Source organism: Tetranychus urticae, chromosome 2, assembly GCF_039701765.1.
Source record: "Tetranychus urticae isolate SD_2017Ah chromosome 2, NJAU_TeUrti_SD_1.0, whole genome shotgun sequence".
NCBI lineage: Eukaryota > Metazoa > Arthropoda > Arachnida > Trombidiformes > Tetranychidae > Tetranychus > Tetranychus urticae.
Window position 1 is genome coordinate 24,352,444 of NC_142959.1, and position 19,832 is coordinate 24,372,275.

The 19,832-nt window shown below is 31.5% G+C and overlaps 1 protein-coding gene across 3 annotated transcripts in view; it reads left to right on the top strand.

Annotated features, from left to right (window-relative positions):
* The first annotated feature begins 3,313 nt into the window (after positions 1 to 3,313).
* LOC107360395 (latrophilin Cirl) overlaps positions 3,314 to 19,832 on the top strand; it is a 65,060-nt gene continuing 48,541 nt past the window's right edge. Inside the window, exons 1-2 of one of the 3 annotated variants that reach the window (XM_015927043.3) lie at positions 3,314 to 4,099; positions 12,392 to 12,530. In XM_015927043.3, the coding sequence (XP_015782529.2) occupies positions 12,470 to 12,530 (61 nt within the window). In that variant the 5' untranslated portion in view covers positions 3,314 to 4,099; positions 12,392 to 12,469. Of the gene's footprint in view, positions 4,100 to 11,887; positions 12,531 to 19,832 lie in introns of those variants that run through there. The other 2 variants (XM_089267974.1, XM_089267972.1) reach the window with 2 other exon arrangements.

Here is a 19,832-nt window from a genome sequence, read left to right on the forward strand (position 1 = left end):
TACGAAGTGATGCATCTTCTTACATTTCCAAGCCATCGGTGTACCCCAATTGTCAACGACAAGGCTCTGCATTTTCGGTTAGTTTGCAACTGATCTGTAACTGAGCTCAACTTATAACTGTAAAATAATCCATATCTTCTTCATTGCGATTCCGTTTAATCAAAATTTATCCAAAGATCAACATTTGCATGTATTGCGCTTAAACATTAAGATTTCAATTCTCTTTGAGTTTATGATCAAAAGACCCTTCCTTTTCAGAATAATATCACAATGAATCGATGGAATGGCGACTATTATTAACAACACTAATAACTTGTAGCTTGCAAAGCGATGAAATGAAACTCTGCAAAAGGTACAATAATAATCGACCGTCAATTCATGAGATTTGCAAAGTTTACATTTGGTTAAAGCGTCTAAAGCCGAAGTTTACTGTAAGCTTAATGAACAAGCATAAAAATCGAAGTTTAATCTTGATCAAAGATCAATTTTGCCTCAATCGCAGTTGCTCAATTTTATAGCATTTCTAACTGATGATAAAACAAGTTTTTATTTTCTTTTCGAACCTTTCTCCAATATCGATCAACTTTTAATATTTTATTGATGTTTTTCATTCACTAGCCAACAACATCAACTTTTCATATTCCACATTTGACTGACCGTTAATGATAAGAGACATGAATTTATCAGCAAATGCAATTTTGCATTTCCTAGCTTCTGGTCATCATCATCATGGTCTCATCATTAGCCAATATACAACAATATTTTATCCATTTTCCTCTCATGCTTTTCCTCCAACAATCGAACCTCAAATAGAAACTTGAATAATAAAATATCATCAGATAAGAAGTGAGCCAACCAAAAATCGTAGCTGAAAATGGCCGAAAAACAAATTGAGAAAATAAGTTTATTCAGAAAAGGCAATAACAACAATAAAAAAAGTACAATATTTCACGGTAAACATTCAATGTTTATATCCATACTTTGCTTCTCCATTCATTTTCCATCATTTAATACACTTTTCTCATTCCTTTATACATCATGCAACTCCAAGATTACACCTGAATCACACTTGAAAAACTTTTCTTTAAACATCTTGTTGCACATTATCTTCGTTCATGTTAACTTTATCATCATAATCATCATTATCATTTGTGTTCTGGTCAACCATCATCTTCAGTTCTTCAGCCCATAACCTAATAATCATTACTCTACACGAAATCAAACAACAGTGATTATTTTTTCTCTTTTTATGGTTTTTATTCTTTTCTCCATGTAATGTAATTTACCTTTTCCAGCCACAAATAACCTCTTCAAGAACTCGCGATTTATCGAATTAATAAAAGTTGAAAGATGAAGGGAAGAAAGTGAGCAAGAAGAATGCGAAAAGAAAAACAAAACAGACGAGAAAAATGTGATTTTCATCTTGTTCTGTTTTTTGACTGTTGACCATCACTATATCCATGTAAGCTGAATCTTTCTTCTTCTGCCACCAGAATCATCTTCTCTCTTGAATGCAATATAAGTTTAGATGAACAAGATGAAGAAAATGTCTCGATAGTTGTCTGTTGTATTCATCTGGACTTTCTCCAAGTTTTCATTTCATGTTTTTATCTTTTCCATCATGTTTAATGTTCAAAGTGAAGTTTCAAAGCTTGAAAATCGATTCGATTCGGGTCATTTCTGTTTCTTCTATTGACCCTTTTAGATCAGAAATGCAATGCTAAAGTCAATCAGTTTTAAACATTAAGCATTTTCGATCAAACGGATAAATTCTTGAAATTTACATCTACTTACAACATTTTATCAAAACTTTATGCCAACTAATTTTTGTCCATTGCTCTTTAAGTTCAAATCTATCGATTGAATCTAATTGTTCAACTTTGCATTTATTAATCAAATACAAATATCTATTCATAGCAATTTTGCTCTTTGCTCTTTGTTCAAAATTTTCGTTCTTTGATATTCGAGTTTGTTCTTGTCAATTGTTTGAATGTATAAAAATTAGATATTTCTAACAAGAGCTTTGTATTCGAAAATGTTTTTTGCACAGTAAAAGATTAAACACTTTTTACCTTAAAGGGAATGAACTAGACAAAGTCCAACAACTAATTGAAGGCGCATTTGAAACAGGTTCGAGGTTTTAATTGTGAAAGACTGGAACTGCAATAACTGAAAAAATATGAAAGAACAATTTTCGCATTCCGATGATACAACATTATGCTAAATGTATGAATATAATCTGATAAAAATAGAAATATTAATGCAATAAAGTGCCTCGAAATTGGATGAAAGGAATTTGGTGCAAGAAAAATTTTGTTACATAGACATTGTTTCACTATAGCAATACATATTTTTCTTGTGACATTTATGAGTTTTTGTCCTCGAGGGACTTTTTCATCAATGTCTTTATACTTCTCCTCATCCTTTGCTTTATTATCATCATCACCATCTTCATTATCATCAGACTTTTTCTCGACTTTTTTTTCTGTTGCCAACTCTGATCGACTTTCACTTTAATGTTACTTTATTGGCACTTAAATGACTAACATTATCTAATAATACAAGCTTTTCTCGCCTTTTAAAAGCCTCTCATCAAATTAAATCAAGTCAAGTAAACTTGATTAAATCTAATTTGAGCCTTCATTTCTGCCTCCATTCACATTTCCCATCAAAATTATTATACATCATCTTTTCATCTAAATCATCGCCATCATAACTATTATCTTGTGATTAGGCCAAACAATAGGAAAGATGAGAGAACAATTCTGCAGCTGAAAGAAAGCTTCTGTGAAATTATGGACAAAATTGTTTTTCTTTTGAGTTGCATCTTCGAGACGAAAATAAGTTTATATTCCATAAATCAAGCTCAATCAAACCATCGAAAGTGGCTCGAAACGAAATTAAGCATCTTGATCGAATCAATGATTCGGAAAAATACTGAAATTAGCAGATGATTAACCACTCTAATGAATACCAAACGTTCCATTCGGTCATAGGATTCTCATAGCGGTGGAAAACAAAAATTGCTCCAAAGATGTTGAACACTGTTATGTATTTGACACCTCTCGACGCGTTCAGGGTAATTCATGTGCCAATTTTTTTAAGACTGAAAATATTCTCAAGTTACAGTCAAATGTAGAGTTTATGAGACATACGATATCAGACATGCCGAGCAATCAAAGTAAAGCTAATGGAAGTTTTTCAGAATTTAATTGAATCTTGAAGTCAGGTTCGTTTTGCTCATAAATGCTTAGATGCGTGCCTTGCTCATTGTTGTATGTTCAGAGTTTTGACATTGAAATTTGTCCAGCTAATCGAGTTACGACTTTAAAAGTTTATTTAAATAGCACTCAAGGTTTTAATGGATCAATCCCAGAGATTTGAGTTTAATAACTGAAAGTAAATCGTCCGTTCAATGAAATTGGAGACTTTTTCCACCGACAGATGTCAAGACCAGCAAAGAAGCGCCATCTGTTCAGTTGATTCAAGTTTCATTTCACTTCATGTTCAGTTGATTCAACTTGAACTTGACTCTTGACCATTTTGTACCAAACAGTTTGGAATATTAATCGCCATTCAAAATCCTTCCAATTAAATCATTTTTTTGTGCAACAACAATTGAAACGAAATGTCTACTCATTTTCATCAGAATTTTATAAATCTATTTCATTCTGGATTATTGTGATTTAATACTCATTACTGTTGACAACTTGTCAATTCGGTTGTGTTTGTGGGAAAATCGTAAAAAGAATTGAATCACAATTGGATTTTACCAGTGATTATCTTCATCAACCTTCCCTTAGCTTTGGTTAGCGACAATTTGCTAATTATTTTTCCATCTAAAGTTGATTATCTCAAGAAAATTCCCAGTTTTCCAATTATTCAGTGTTTTGTGTCTTTTCATCTGCTCGTCTTCAGCTGGTTTATACGTTTAAAGAGTACACAGTTTTCATGTTCTAATCCTTTTTCACCGTAAATCACTCGATCTCATCCAATTGATTATCCTTTCACTTCTGGGAACAAGATTTGCTAATGGCGCAACAGTTGGACCTTGCCTTTTGGTTGACAATTTTTCTTGTTTACTTTTACTTACACCAAGGTGAGTTGACATCATTATAACTGCAATTTGACTGGAACCAATTGCATTGGATAAAAACCTATTTTTTGCTCAAATTTTACAAACAAAATATACTTTTCATGTCCAACCAATTAGATGCACAACAGTCCTGAGCCTCTTTTGAGAAAAAAAAGTTTCATTACTTTTCCTTCATTTCATCAAGTTGATGTCGATGAAAAAGCACGCACTTGAAGAAAGTTAATGAAGATGAAACTATTATGAACTATCATACCGAGTCAAAGGACGAGCAACATGAGTTTGAGTTTGTTGAAAAGTTGCTCAAAATTTTTAATTTGACAAGTTGATTAGCTGTAAACCGTAGGCGACATGCAAAGTGAGATTTGAAAGCAACACACAAACAAGTGAAAAGACAACTGGAAGAGCAAAAGAAATGAATGAATGAGAGAAGAAAAATGAATGTTTAAATAACTGATGAGAAGACATGATTGGGGAACAAAAAAATGGCTATCAATTGAAACTGGTAAAGGAAGATGAACATTATGATGGTGAGGGTTGAAATAGCAAGATTGTGATGAAAAGTGAGCAAAACCTTGACTTGGAATGACTGTTGGAAGAGATAAATTGAAGACAGGAAAATGTTGCTCATAATATTGTTCAAGATGAGGCTGAGGAAAGGAGCGACAAAAAATGATGAAACACAATATTTATGCATTTGAATGAAACTGAATATGGATGAACAAGTTGATTAGTCAAGATTAAACAGTGAGCAGTGAACAAACATGGGCGACTTTCAAATTAGTTTGGTGAAGAAACTTTTTATTATTGAATTGGTTTGTGCCCTTCTATGTTCAGTGATTGATTGTCCTCAATGAATCGTGAATATCATTTTATTAAATTTGAAAGATTGGACTGACTCTCTTTTGACTCAACATTGAGACCATTTTGTTCTGCTTCAAAAGTTTAAATTGATGGAGAAAAGGGCGAAATTGCTTCGATTGCTAATTTTTACTTCTTTTGTTTCTTGTCCATTTCTTTCGATTCACTCAAACTTCATATTTCATCTGGAAATCATTTCAAACTTTGAGACGATTGAAAAGACAAAACATTGATAAACTCCATTACAAATGTTGACCATTTACTTTTGGATTCAATTTTGATTGCAATTTGCTTTCTCTAGTTGTCAGAATTTACCTCAAATTTCATTGAGAAGCAAAAAGAAGAAGAGAAAAAGAAAATTTCATGATTGACCAACTTTTTTGCTTCAAATGCATGAGATTGCAGAAATGACTAAATGAAATTTTCTTTCAATTTCATCAAACATCAACAGTAAGTCATGTCAACCAAAAGGATACCAACATTGAATCAACTAATCAAGCAATAAAGAAATGCATACTTTTGTTCAACATTTTGCTTAAAAGAGTTACAAGATTGAAAATCGTAGTTGCTAAAAATGTCACTAAAAACCGATGATATCAATACACTGAAACATTTACAGCTACAGTGAGACACACACAATGTGATCTATTAGTTTATGGTAGTTTGATTTGGCACGATGGAAGAGTTTAAGCAACAATTAACTATCGATAATGATTTGCATGCAATATAAAGAAACCTTATGACTATAAAATATTAGAAAAGTTCAAAGGTAAAACCTTGGAAGGTAAAAAATATGAACCGCTTTTTCCTTATTTCGCTTCAAGAAAATCGGAAGGAGCTTTCAGAGTGCTTTGTGATGGATATGTTACTAGTGAAAGTGGTACTGGTATCGTTCATCAATCACCTTATTTCGGGGAAGACGATTATAGAATTTGCTTGAACTATGGAATTATTCTGAAGGGAGGAAGTATTCTGGAGTGGAGGAACCTTGAACCAAAGAAGGGCCAATGGTATGTCCTGTGGATAATAGTGGTCTGTTTGTTGAACCGGTAAACGATTTTCTTGGACAACATGTTAAAGATGCCGATAAAAACATCATTAAGCTTCTTAAAGAAAGGAAACGGTTGGTGCAATCTGGTACAACTAAGCACAGTTATCCATTCTGTTGGCGATCAGATACTCCTCTGATCTACCGTGCAGTTCCTTCGTGGTTTATCCGAGTTGAACAAATGACAAGTAATTTATTAAAAAATAATCAGGAAACCTATTGGGTCCCAGATTTTGTTAAAGAAGGTAGATTAGCCAATTGGTTGAAAGATACTCGTGATTGGGCTGTTTCTAGAAATAGATATTGGGGTACTCCTATTCCGCTTTGGACCAACGATGATGGGTCTGAAATTATTGTCGTTGGTTCTACTGCTGAATTGGAAGAACTTTCCGGTGTAAATCATTCGATTTACACAGAGAATCTGTCGACGATATTATCATTCCCTCCAAGAAAGATGGTCAAGCTTTACGACGGTTGTAGGCAAGTTCACCGAAAATCAGTTCACCGAAAGCAGGTTTGCTAGAAAGCAAAGCTTAAAAGCAACAATCGATGGTCAATATGAGTATATCGTATAACAACATTGATATCGAAAGGAGTAATCGTTTATTACCTTAATTATATTGGTTAATTTTATTTGTCTTCTTATAGAAATATAATCAAGTTCCTCAATCATCCGAGTCACTAAAATTATCAATTACATTCATTGGTTCATCAAGACCCATTGCTATTTTTTCTAAATAATGATTTAAGTTAATTTTGCCTGTCTCAAGCTCATGTGTTAGCTTAACCAATTTCTGTTTGAAAACTATTTGTTTCCTTTTCATTGGATTGATACGATGACCACAATGAGCAAGTAAAATATTTATTTCTGTTTTTTGTTGCTCTTTTTTGATGAAGTCGATGAGTGTAAAGATGTTTGGATGTTTTGTTTTGATCAATTCGTTGAGTTTACGATGAAAGCCTTCAAGATGATTTGTTGTTCGAAGACAAAATGAACCATAATGATTCCATTCATTTACATTGTACTTTCCATTTAGCCAAACTCTTTCAAAATATTGGTAGAATCTGTTGAGTAGCGATTGCAATGGTTCATCAAATGAACTGCTTTTCAATTTCTGAAATTCAGATAAAACTTCATTTTCTGGAACCAGAGATAACGACATTATTTTCCTCATTAATGGTCTAATTGATGAATTATTATAATACGATGATAAACCAAGCTTATTTAAGCGTCTCCATATAGCTTGAGTATAATGAAAATTACAACCTTTGATATTTGCTGTTGGAAATTCAGTTTTGATAGCGTGAAATGTAGCCTTTTCAAAGTCTAATTGGAAGGTGGATGGATCAAAGTTAGTGCCAATTTTTTCAGCTTCATCTTTCAATTGCCTGAAAACTCTAATATATGTTGCTTTCCTTCGATCAGGCATTAGTACATAAACTAAAGGACACATAATATTTTCAACCATAGCATGAATGGTGTAAAGTTGATGGAATTGACGAGCAACAACACGAAAAGTTCCATCCATAAAAACCTTCTCAGCTTCACATAATTTCCTTAAATTAGTTTCACTTGCAAATGCTATAATTTTATCAGTTGAACCAATTTGGAATAACAAGAATTTTTCACCTCCAATCGTTTTGCCATATTCACCATCAATGTTGATATTAATTCTATCATTTTGTTCAACTGGAGTAAGTTTTGCTTTAAATTGTCTTATTGTTGTCCTCATTGACACATATTCAGGTAAATCTTGAGCAATGATTTCCCTTTCATTTTGTGTTTTTCCATCTAATGTTTTGATAACAATATTATCATAAACTGTTTTAATTGATTCCAATGGCTTTTCTTTGATATGTTGACGCATTTCCATATTCAATCTTAGTTGAGTTATCTTTGTCTCTGAATTGACATGAAGAGAATGGTCCTTTTTTTGTGTCATTGTAAGACCATCACTGTTTTCATTCACAATTATTCTTGATCTACATCCATCAATACGGAAATCACAGAAACAATAATATTTAATTCCATCGATTTGGTTAACTATTTTATCAACTATATAAAGGTGATGTTGGTGAACAAAACAAGGTTTGTTTTTTGTTGTCATAATTTTTTCTAATTCCATATTAACCAATATAAATAGATATAATGTTATCACAATGTGCTTTAAGAAACTATTATTTAGACTAATATTCAATGAATATTTCTCAGTTTAAATTTGTATTCCATCGATAATCGCTTCTTTTTCCTTAAACTTCTTATTCTAATAATCGGTTTTTCGAAGAAGTCATTTTTCGGTGAACTTGCCTGCAGCCTTTACGACGAGTGAAAGAAGTATTGATTGCTGGTTTGAAAGTGGGTTATCAAAGCCGGTTAATCCAATGGATCACTGGATCTTATCATTTACAAAAAGTTTAATCTTTGTGAAACAAGAAATGAAAGCTTACCGGCTTTATACGGTTGTACCTAAATTAGTCGGATTCATTGAAAACCTTACCAACTGGTATGTTAAAATGAACCGAAAGCGTTTCAAGGCTGATGAAGAAAAGGAAGACTGTCTTACTGCTTTGGAAACATTGCCTGTGCTGTGTAAGACTTTACTTGATCAATACACCAGAACAATGTCATGAAAGGCATGATTGGGGCAAAAGCAGAGTCTGTATTTTAAACTATCGAGTTTGAGGAAAAACTCTTTTGGTTATTCAGGTTGATGGTTTATTGTTGCATTACGAGTATATGTAAAACTTTGGCTTTCGAGTAAAGAGTTTGATGAAAGAATTTTTGACTTGCAATATCTAAAAGTGAGATCGATTTTGGGAATTGGCATTTCTATCTTAAACAAGATTCATGCAGAAATCTTGACATTTTGCACATTCATTAAATCAACGAGCTAAATGTTGACCTTGAGTTGAACCTGATCATCAAATGTTGATATTTCAAAGTTAACAAGCGCTGAATATAAATATTGATTTGATCATAATTATGATTATATTTACTTTAATGATGATCAATTTGAAGTTGTGAGCAAATGTTTCAAAGGTAATTTCATTTGCATTCCAAATGATTTTTAATTGAGTATTAATATTGCATAGCGATTAACAACTGGATAAAATATTGTTGCTTTATTTAAATGTGAGGGGAAAAAATGAGTCTAATTGTACCATTTGCCATGATTATTGTTGGAGTAAAAAAATGTTGGCAAAAAATGTAACTCACTTTATTGCAAGGCTAATGTAATGAAAATGAATACAATAATGAATTACAGGGAAGGTGATTATATCTCTCATTGTCATCATCATTATCATCATTTCCTTCAATTACACAATTAAAATTAATCTGTCTTCTCTCGACTGTTCTCTTCTCCCTGTTGACAATCTAATAACTCATAACAATTAAACAGTGAGTTAAACAGAAGAAGAAGAAGAAGAAGAAGAAGAAGGGCAAGAATAAAGGAAAATATCATTTGGATGGCAATTTTATCTCTACTCTGGTTAACCAGGGATGAAAGTAAAGGTTGAAGTTGGGGAAATACGAGCTTAATGGACTTGTGCACGAGCTTTGACTCACCGATGATAATGATAATGATGTTGATGTTGATGATGAGGGAAGAGATGAAAATAACGTTTTACGTGTTCCTTCAACTTGCCTTGTGTCCTGTTTCCCGTTTTCACTGTATTAATCAAGGCTAATTAGAGACCACTTACTCTTGATTTGATCTTAAATGTTCATCTCTGGTCATCAGAGTTATTGTTTCTTCCTCTTGGATTAACCTTTATGAGCGCTCAAAAGACTTCAGAGTTTTTACCTTCAAGTTTAACCTGTTTGTATTAAAGTTGAGCAAACATTATTAGCTTTATTTTGCATTGTTAGTGTAACAAGAGATGAAACTTTTGGAACTTTTGGAAAGCCTTTTGTGAGCAATTCAATTCTAGTTGTTTGGCATTTAGCACTTGTTAGCGTTATCAATTGAATCAAAGTTGATTGTTGATCGAGTCAATATTTTGACGCTGCTGATGAGTGAACACAATTTGATTCTAATTTTAAACGTTTCAGCTATTTTTAATTCTCAATTGTATTGCCATTTACACCAACATTGACAATCATTGACAGCTATTGTTCATTCAATATGTTTAGATAAGTTTTTCATTTGTTTATGCTGAGATTCCCCCTGAACTTGAACTGGTCCAAATTAAAGTTGTGATTGCTTTTTTGACTCTCATTTGAACTTCGTGTTTATGATTAGTTTTTAGCTTTTGCTTCATTTACTTCTTATCATCATCATTGGTTGGTAATTGAGAACCAACTTGAAATTAATATCTTTTCTGTTGAATCACGAATTGTTTACTGTGGCATTAATCTGGATAAGATTTTAATTAATATTACTTTGATTATTCTCATCTCTTATTCGCTCCATTGCTAAAGTAAGGTAAATATCAATTGATTCAATCATCATTTTAATGTAAATAATTAATTAGACCTTTTTTGATAGTATCAAAGTTAATTATAATTACTTGGAAATGTTTATCAATAATTTACTTTGTTTATCTCTGCATGACATGGTAAAGGTGAAACAATATTCAAACTGAAACAGTATTAGAGCAGGAAAGGTTTTATCATTCTGGTGATGATTAATGTTAATCTATGTCAACAGCTATACCAACACGAATCAAGAATAAGTTTGCATCAACAAAAGATTAGAATCGACATGCAAAATCTGTTTGGAATCTTGTTTTCAATTTTCATCTGAAAATTTCACCAAAATCGGAACTCTTGATTCGTCAATTCCATTGCTGTGAAAATTAGCCGAAAATACGAGTTTTCATATTATCGTAAGTTCTTCGAGAATTTTACCAAAATTGTTGAACTTTAGATAATCGGAATAACATTGATAACTTGTTTGCTTGTAATTCAATGAATGAACTGAGTAGTTAAACACCGGTAAACAGTTGAAAGATTTACATGATTTCTTGCTTCTTAACTCGCATTTCAGATTTAAATTTTCATTGCAACAGTTAGGTAACTGTTACTAATGCTGTTAATTGTTCATCATTTAAACTTGAATTCTGTTGCAAATTATCTCAACTTTTCTTTGCCCTCGAGGTTATTAATAGTGAGGGAAAACATTAATTGGAAAACCTGTAACGATCAAATAATAATAAAATTAATAATATAATACATTTGAGGGAATCTTAATGGTAAAGGTTTGGCTTGTAATACTTTTCCAATTACACTTTGCAAAGATGCAGGGGAAGTGATGAGCAAATTGAAATGGAAAAATTAATTTAATTTGAAATTCAATTTACAAAATTAGAATCAAATTAATAAAGATTGTATTTATGGGGCTTTAAACACTTGTAACCATTTTAGGCCATTCCAAACCAATCAAAGGTAACATTATTCAACCTTGATTTTACTTCATCCATTTCAACTTGATTATTGATGAGAAATTTCATCAAATTATTGAAATAAAAGGGTCGAAGGTGAATTGCGATTAACGATAAATTCCATCATTTACAATTTACTGATCAAATAAAACAATTACTTCGATAAAGACTAAAGTGGTAACCAGAAAATCATTCAAGATCATTTCAAGCTTCAACTCGAAACCATTTCGACTTTAAGTCTAACCTTTGTGTGAATAACTGAAAAAATCTCAAACTTGTTCATTAGTTTCAGTTGAAACTTCGAACATGAAAATCTTGAAATTGTAAACAGAAAGAAAAATCGATTCTTTTGTTCATTTTTATATTAATGAACCGAAAAAGTAATTTGAATAAAAGAGCTTTTAGAGAGAAAAAAGTTCGCTAGATGTCGCTGGGTAAAAGTAAAGCGCCATCTACAGAGGAAAGAGAAAAGTTGATTTTGTCTTGAGCTTCAAGAGTTTAGTAGTAAAGTTGATCCTCTTTTGGCAACAACGTGTCTCTAAAGCTCACAGTTATAGTGATTATTTAACAATGGATTAAGCTGATGTGAGCCCATCTTGATCATGAAATTGAATGAAAATTATCATCAACAGGAAGAGAGATAAGAATGAATGTAAACAATGAATAACGTCTTTTCTCAATTACCTATTAATAACCAAATATTGTGTCCTTTGACCCAATAAAGTGATCAGTTTAACCAAAAGTGAAGCAGCCAAATACACCTGTTGATAATGTTTATCATCTCATTGAAAACCAATCAATTTGGATTAAAGTAATCTATTAATCTCACTCTAAGTTTTACCTTCAATCACTTCAATAACTTCATCATCATCATCGTAATAATCATCAATTTTTTACGTGAAACAAATTAATTTATGTGCAAACATGACATGAATCAGAACCCAATGAATGAGCAAACAATTGATTCTGGATTAACTGTGATTTCATCGTTTCTATCCTTTTAGGTAATTAAGTTTACTTTGGATTCAACATTTTCCCCTAATCAACAATCAACAAGAACTGAATCATCTTTAATTGTCACCATGATGACATTAATAACCACTTTTTGGACTCTTCTTGTCATCTGTAGTTTAACCTTGCAAGGTAAGACGCTTTACTTCAACTAATTCAAATTATCAATTAAACCAGAATTGGTTCACATTTGTTTAACCATTACAATGAACCAGTGAACAAGATTGTCTTATCACTATTGCCATGGATAGTTGACCATTTTACCTTTAATTTAATCTCACTTTTAGCTTGCTTTAAAAGCTAGTAATCAGTTGATAATTGATAATTGTAAATGCTTATGCAAAGTTATACAAAAAATTGTCGCCATCAAAGATAAATTAAAGACTAGTGTTATCAATTGTCTACTAATGCATTTTATCAATTGCCATCTTGATTCATCAGGAAATAGCTTTGAAGCAAGGAGAGAAGAAAATGATTGATCATTTTCAATTTGTACTGATTTAATCTAATTGCTTCATCTTTTTAGCTCTAATCAGTTGGGTTTGTGATAACAAAAGTGAACCCAAAAATGGTATCAACAAAAAAAATCATAACTCAATGAGAAAAACAAACAAAACTTTGAGTTATGTAAAGCGCAAAATGAAATTTCCTGTCGCTAAATGACAAGAGTAAACAAGAGTCTCTTTTGCCGCTGCAAAGAGTTTAGTTTCTGTCGCTAAAATGCAAATAAATGGCTTCAGATAATCGCTTAATCTGTTGCAAGAGACTTTTACCTTTTCCAGCTAAAAGTATCGATTGAAAATCTAACTGTTGAATGCTGTTAAGTCCATTTGCTAATCATTGTGAGCTGCTAATGATTTCTGCTTTTCCAACAAATTTTACTGTTAATTGAAGTGGACATTTACATGGAAAATTGAATTTTTCTTACATTTGGTGCAATATTTTCGAGACTCATTTCGATATTCATCAAGAATTGCTTTTGCCAATGTAAATGTAACTACTTGAGGGAATCAAAATTGACTAACAGAAACAAAGCAAATATTAGAACAAGTTTTCTTTCCTTTCTTCTCTTCTCATCATCAAATGAGTAATTCCCCTGTTTGTCGATTCAACATGAGACATGGATTAAGGATAGAGTTGAACCATGGAATTGAAAGGAATAACTGAAGTATCTAAACTATTGAGATTATTTGATGGAAAAAGAAATGTTTTTTTTCTCGTTTCTCGTAAGCGTTAATAATGTTTGACTGATCAACATTTTTGCTGCATTCAAATATTAATATTGCAAATTAATGGTAAAGTTGAATGTTTGATTAGAACTGTTCGAAGAAGAAGAAAAGGATAATTTTCCAACAACAAAAGATGGTAATCATGCTTCTATTGGGAATAAAGTAAAAGTTTGAATAAACATTTTTGTTCAGTAGACATCAATCTTGTCCCTACTGCTATATATTATGCAGAATTATCATCATTATTGTAAGATATTTCCTTAGTTCAGGGAAAAATGGTTTGAGAATAAATTGATAACTTTACGCTATTGGACCATTGAATGTTTTAGCGAATCATGAGGATGATGTTGATGATGAAAAGATGTAATAATATAGATTTTCACATGTTAAGAGTCGAGTATTAACTGATGAATGAACATGCTAACTGGGAGTGATAAGAATCCCTTGTTGATGTATCAGCATCACTCACTGACTCTCTCTCGCTCTTGGTGAATGAATTAAGTGTTATCTTGTTATTTTTACCCACAAATAACAGTGACATAACTTTGCTTTCTATCAATCAGAATATTTTATTAAGCTGTAATAGGAATGGGTAAAGTGAGTGATAGGAAGCAAGAAGGAAAGTTATGATGAAGATGAAAATGAAGCCAATTTTGACAGATTCATGATCAACTTGAATATAATGAGATTTACATTTGAGACAGGCGGTAAGAAGAAGCGAGGTAAAAATTGTATCAACAGTAAACTTTTGTTGTTGATCATCTTGAATATGGCAAATCAAAACATGAAAAGTGTGGAAAGAGAAGAGGAAAGTTTGAAAAATTTGAATCTTCTCATTTTGAATAGCGAAGTATTGCAAATGCAAGAAATTTTTTCACTTTCCGAGTCTGCAGATTTGCCTTGAGGTTATCCAAAGTTCAACTGAACAATTCTGTGATCGCGTTGAAAATATTGTTGAACATAATTTGCAAAGGCTTAAACTTGATTTTTATCAAACTAGATTCAAACTAAAACTACGACTGATTTCAATTTTACTTTTTCCTTCTACTGATTAAAGGCAATAGTCATTGGCTTATTTTGCATCATGATTGTAACAAGAAATTGTCAAAATTGAAAACAAGCGTTATCTAACCTAACCTAACCTTGAATCTTTGAATGAAAGTTGAAAATGTTGGATCACTTCATCTGATTGCACCAGCAAGCGGTGATCATAAGCGATGACTAAAGTTGATTTGATGCTAGCGCACATTTTCACCTCTGACAGACAAGTTGAAGTGAAATGAAATGAGAACGCGTAAACAAATTTTCCAATACTGATAAGATTAACCGACAAGAAAAGACCAAGAATTGAGTCGTTGGAAAAAAGTTCATTTTATGACTAAAATTTTGATTTGATTTGATTTAAAATGATTGAAAGGAATGAAATTTTTGCCCACTTGAGTTCGATAACTTAATCAGTCATACACGTTAACTAACATTGTAAAACGTGTTAGAATCGATTAATTTTCTTGGTTCCTGTTTTTTTCTGTAACTTTTCGAGTTTCAATATTGTTGACATTTCCCTTCAATTTGGCCTTTTATTTACTTGCGACAACCTGTTTTTCAAGATAATTAAATTAATAAATGAATGATTAGTACAAGAAAAATTAGTCTTGATTAATTTGAAGACTTCTCTACATTTCCAACCTTTTTTCACCGTAATCTCATCATTCATTTATTACACTATGAGCAGAGTGTTTATGAGTTTCTCAATTTCAATTCTTTTCCTTTTAATCTTTCACCTTGTTCCATTTGGAAACATTCATTACCTTACCTCACTTCTCAAATCAATTTCATTCAACTTTCATCCAAAAGTCTATTCATAAAGAGAAGAAATAGTTGAAGAAAAAAATTCAGTGCCGAGTAAAAACAAGAAAAATTCATATTCACCTTATTCATTCACTTAATCATTTCTCATTAAATGCATCAATTTAACATGACTTCAATTCTTGTACCGGTTCCATGTAACCAAAGATCATTTTTCAAGCAAACATCTTTAAACTTGTTTCCCAACAAGTTGAGGGTGAAGCCCAACACTATCAAAGGTGGCGAATCCAAAAAAAGTTCATTATTCGTTTCAATATTTTCTTCAAACAAAATCACAATTGAGCCAATTATTTTTACTAAAAGATTATTTGATGAAAAAAATTTCAAAAGTTTAAATCTCCAAAATCGTATCAACAAACAAGATTCTAAGGCAAAAGATCAACAATATTTCCTTTTATCCTCATTTCTCGGTAAAATCTCTTCACTCAATTAATCCTTGATAACAAGCTAATTTACAATCAACTTTACTCTTTATCCATGAAATTCATCACCATGAGTTTAATCAATTGAAACTGAAAAGCAACCTTCACCCAACACTGAAGTTTTCATTTCTCTTCAATTGCCATTCCAAGTTTTTTGCAATTTTACAAAAAAAAACAAATTCTGAAGTTTCACTATTCTATTGAACTTTTTGCAAAACATTGCCAATGAGTTTCATCTATTGTCAATTACATGATAATTTTGGTGCAATTTTCTCCATGAATTTTGAACATTTCAATTCTTTTCATCTCTTGCAATTTGTTTAACCCTCAGCCTTGAGGCTTTTCATTCCTGTGCAAGTAATTATCATTATCCTTATTAGCATGATTAGTATTTAATACTAAATGATTAAAGGCAAGGCATCAACTTTTCCGTTCGATTAAAGTTGAATTACATGAATGTAAAGAAACCAAGTTAACCTTTTCTTCATTTCTCCTTTTATCTCGTTCATCTTTCAAATTGAATCATGTTTTGTTAACTTTTGTCTCAATGAAACACTGAACATTATCCAAATTGAGAGTTTAATTAGCCAAGGATAAACATTGACTGTTTAATTAGTCTGTCCAGTTTGTGAGCATAATTATCATTTGCATTATTCATTATCTCATGTTCAACATTCATTCAATATTTACTCATGAAGTAATATTAGCAAAGGAAAAAGAGAGAGAAAAAAATCTCTTGATGGAATTTCTTGTTGACAGGAAAATTGACTCAATTTTTTCTACTCTCACTGCCGTTAATTGATTATCAAAAAATCAAAATCATTACATGATCATTAAGCTGAGAATAAAGAAGAACATTTTTTTCTCTTGATATTGAAATCATTATTCAATTCTATAATTAGGTGCAACTTTTCATTCCATTCATCATTATCATCCAATTATTCATGAGATAACTCGAGTCGAGTGAAAAGAAAACAATGTCAATCGTTAGAATGTTCATGAATCGCTTTGAAATTTTCTTATGTCAACATGGAAATTCTGCAATTCTAAAATAGAACCACAAAATTTTCAAACTCGAACGAGTTTCTGAATGATTTCGATTCTCGTTTATCAAAAGTTGAGAATTTTTCTTCTTTTTCTTCCAAACTCTGTTTATCCAAACATTGGCTTTCCCCTGAAATAACCGTAAATCATTCGATACTTGATTGAATTGATTGATGAGCTTTCTGTTTAGTTTTCAAGCTTTTCACAGAACCATTAATTGGAGCCAAGATTGACATTCAACGATAGTTGAGACACAAAAATAAAACAAAAGTAGTTGCAACAAAAAAGGGCAAAAGTTTCAAGTCTCGAATGATCAGAAAGTGATCAGAAAAAGAATCACAAAGAAGGTCGAAAATGACGAAAATGAAAAGAACTGAATGTTACTGTTATTTTTGGTTCTTTTCATGGAAACTCGTAGTTTATTGAATCCATCACCTTCTTTTTTACATCCATTATCGTTTCCTGTTTCAATATATCAATCTAATTATCTAAACTTTTCCCTCTCAAAGTTGACATGAACTCATTCAACCTTTAAACTTTGTCTTATTTCACCTTTTCTTTCCATTCCAATATTTACTCTCAATCTTTCAATTCAAACTTTTTAATGTTTATATTATTACTTTTCTTATAAATTGGCTTAAGGCGATTACAGTTTTCGCATTTCACTTTCTGATAATGTATTTGTCTTTCCGATTTTCCACAATTTCTCCAACTTTTCCAACTCTTTTTTTACTTCAATAACAATCCTTTTCTTCATCCTTTTTCATCTTTTTCTTTCAACTCACAGAAGGTTCAAAATTTAATCTTTAACGAGTAAAAGGAAAAGGTTGAAACGTTTCATGATGATTCTGATGATAATGATGAAAATATCTTTTCTACTTTTGCTCTTGTTATTAGCCAATTATCGTTTTCAAAGTTGTAATTGAAAGCGAAAAGTTAACAGAGAAAAATTTTTTTCTATTTTCTCAACATTTTGTAACATTTACTCAACAAAATTGAGTCTTTAGCTTGTTTGAATGGTGAAGAAGAAGAAGAAGAAAAAAAAGACAAAAGGTTGAACCATTGAAATTGATGCTTGGAAATGGTTCCATCCAGGGATAAAGGTAAAAAGGTAAAGTGGTTTTAATGTTTCTCTTAATTCTCATGAACATTTCAACTTTATTCAGTTAAGATGTAACAATAAGTTGCCTTCTTGATTGGTTAAAATGTTGAGCTTTCGCCTCAACCATTCTTGAATTTGAGTAAAAAAACCTCTGGAATAAACAAAGTACAGAATGAAAGGAACAAAAAACAGTTTTAAAGATGAGTTTTGTTTCCATTCTGTTCAGGTGATGATGATGGTGAAAAAATAGCCCAAAAAAACACTAGAATCTCGAGAGATTTAACTTGGTTTTCACATTATCTTGAAAAAAATATTTTCACCAAATCTGACTCTGGTGTGCCATAAATTAGGTTGAAAAGTGTGAAAACAAATGAAGTCAAACTGTATCAATTGTGCATGCATTACATACGAGAATCTCAATTGTTAAGACGACTACATGAAACTCATGTGAAGTTGAACGATTTTCAAAACTTTGCCTTTTCCCAGTTTTACTCTTGTTTTTTCAATCCATTAACTATTTACTAATGCAAGTTGACAAAATGTTGAAACTCAAAAAAGTGGAACAATAAGTGAAAATAATGATAAAGTTATTCAATATTTACCATTGGGAGTGAAATAAATGACTGATAAAAGCTTTTTCTATCATCAAAACATTAGCCAATTGATTTACTTTGGAATTTGTTTATTCTACTTTTTTATCAATCAATATTCAATCACACTTGAGTCACTTGTTTAAACGGCAAAATTGATAAATCTCTTTATGCGCACTTTACCTTTGCCCATGATAATTGATTATTTCATTTGATTCTGTTGAACCTTAATTTCCAACTGTTGGTCAACTTGATTAAAGTGGCCACCAGTTTTATCCTGAATTTCATTTTTGATGCGCTTTTTTAATCCAATATTGAAGTTTATTCATTTTGTGCGACTTTTCTGTTTCTGGTTTCAAAAACTTTTTTCACTCATTAAACACACAACTTGTTGCATTTCAATTTTAATCATGTTTGCGCTTTGCTAACTTTAATTAACTTGCAGTTAATTGGTTAAATCAAATTGACACACATTTGATGCTTTTTCATTTTCATTTATTTTTGGATAACATTAATGTCTGATAAAGGGTCTGATGGTCTGATGAAGAGTGATGCGCAAATGGTCAGTCTGTTGGAATCAACTAAATGAGTTGAATGGATATTGGGTTAAAGGTAGAGAACTGAGCACCTTGATTACATTGGCTGTAAATTGAATCAGTCTCATGTTGATTTCCCCAGAGGAAGTTGCTCAAGTGATATTTAAGTGCTTGCTTTGAATGCAAAGGAAAACAAAGCAAAATCATGAATCAGAGATTTGCTGGGAAAAAGAGCAAAGACGCAAAATTAATCTTCCCAGAATTGAAGCAAAAAGAATGAGCCAGAAAAAGTAAAACTGAAAAACTCATAACTAGGAATTAAATGAAAAATGAAATTGACTCCAAATTGGTGATTCCTTCAAAGACGCTCAAGTCTATTAAATTGACAAAAAAAACCTCTAAACCAGAAAAAAGTTCATATTCAGATGACTTCTTTTGATTGCTAGGAAATGACGAGAAAATTGGAAATTAAACTTTTTTTTCCTTCGATATTGCAATTTAATTACATGCCAACTCGACGATATCAACTAACAGTATAATAACCACTTTTTTGTCTCCAAACAAGATGATTATCATGTATAATCATGTATTGTGTGAACAACACTCGATTCAATTGATTATCGAGTTAACTACACTTGGCCAAGT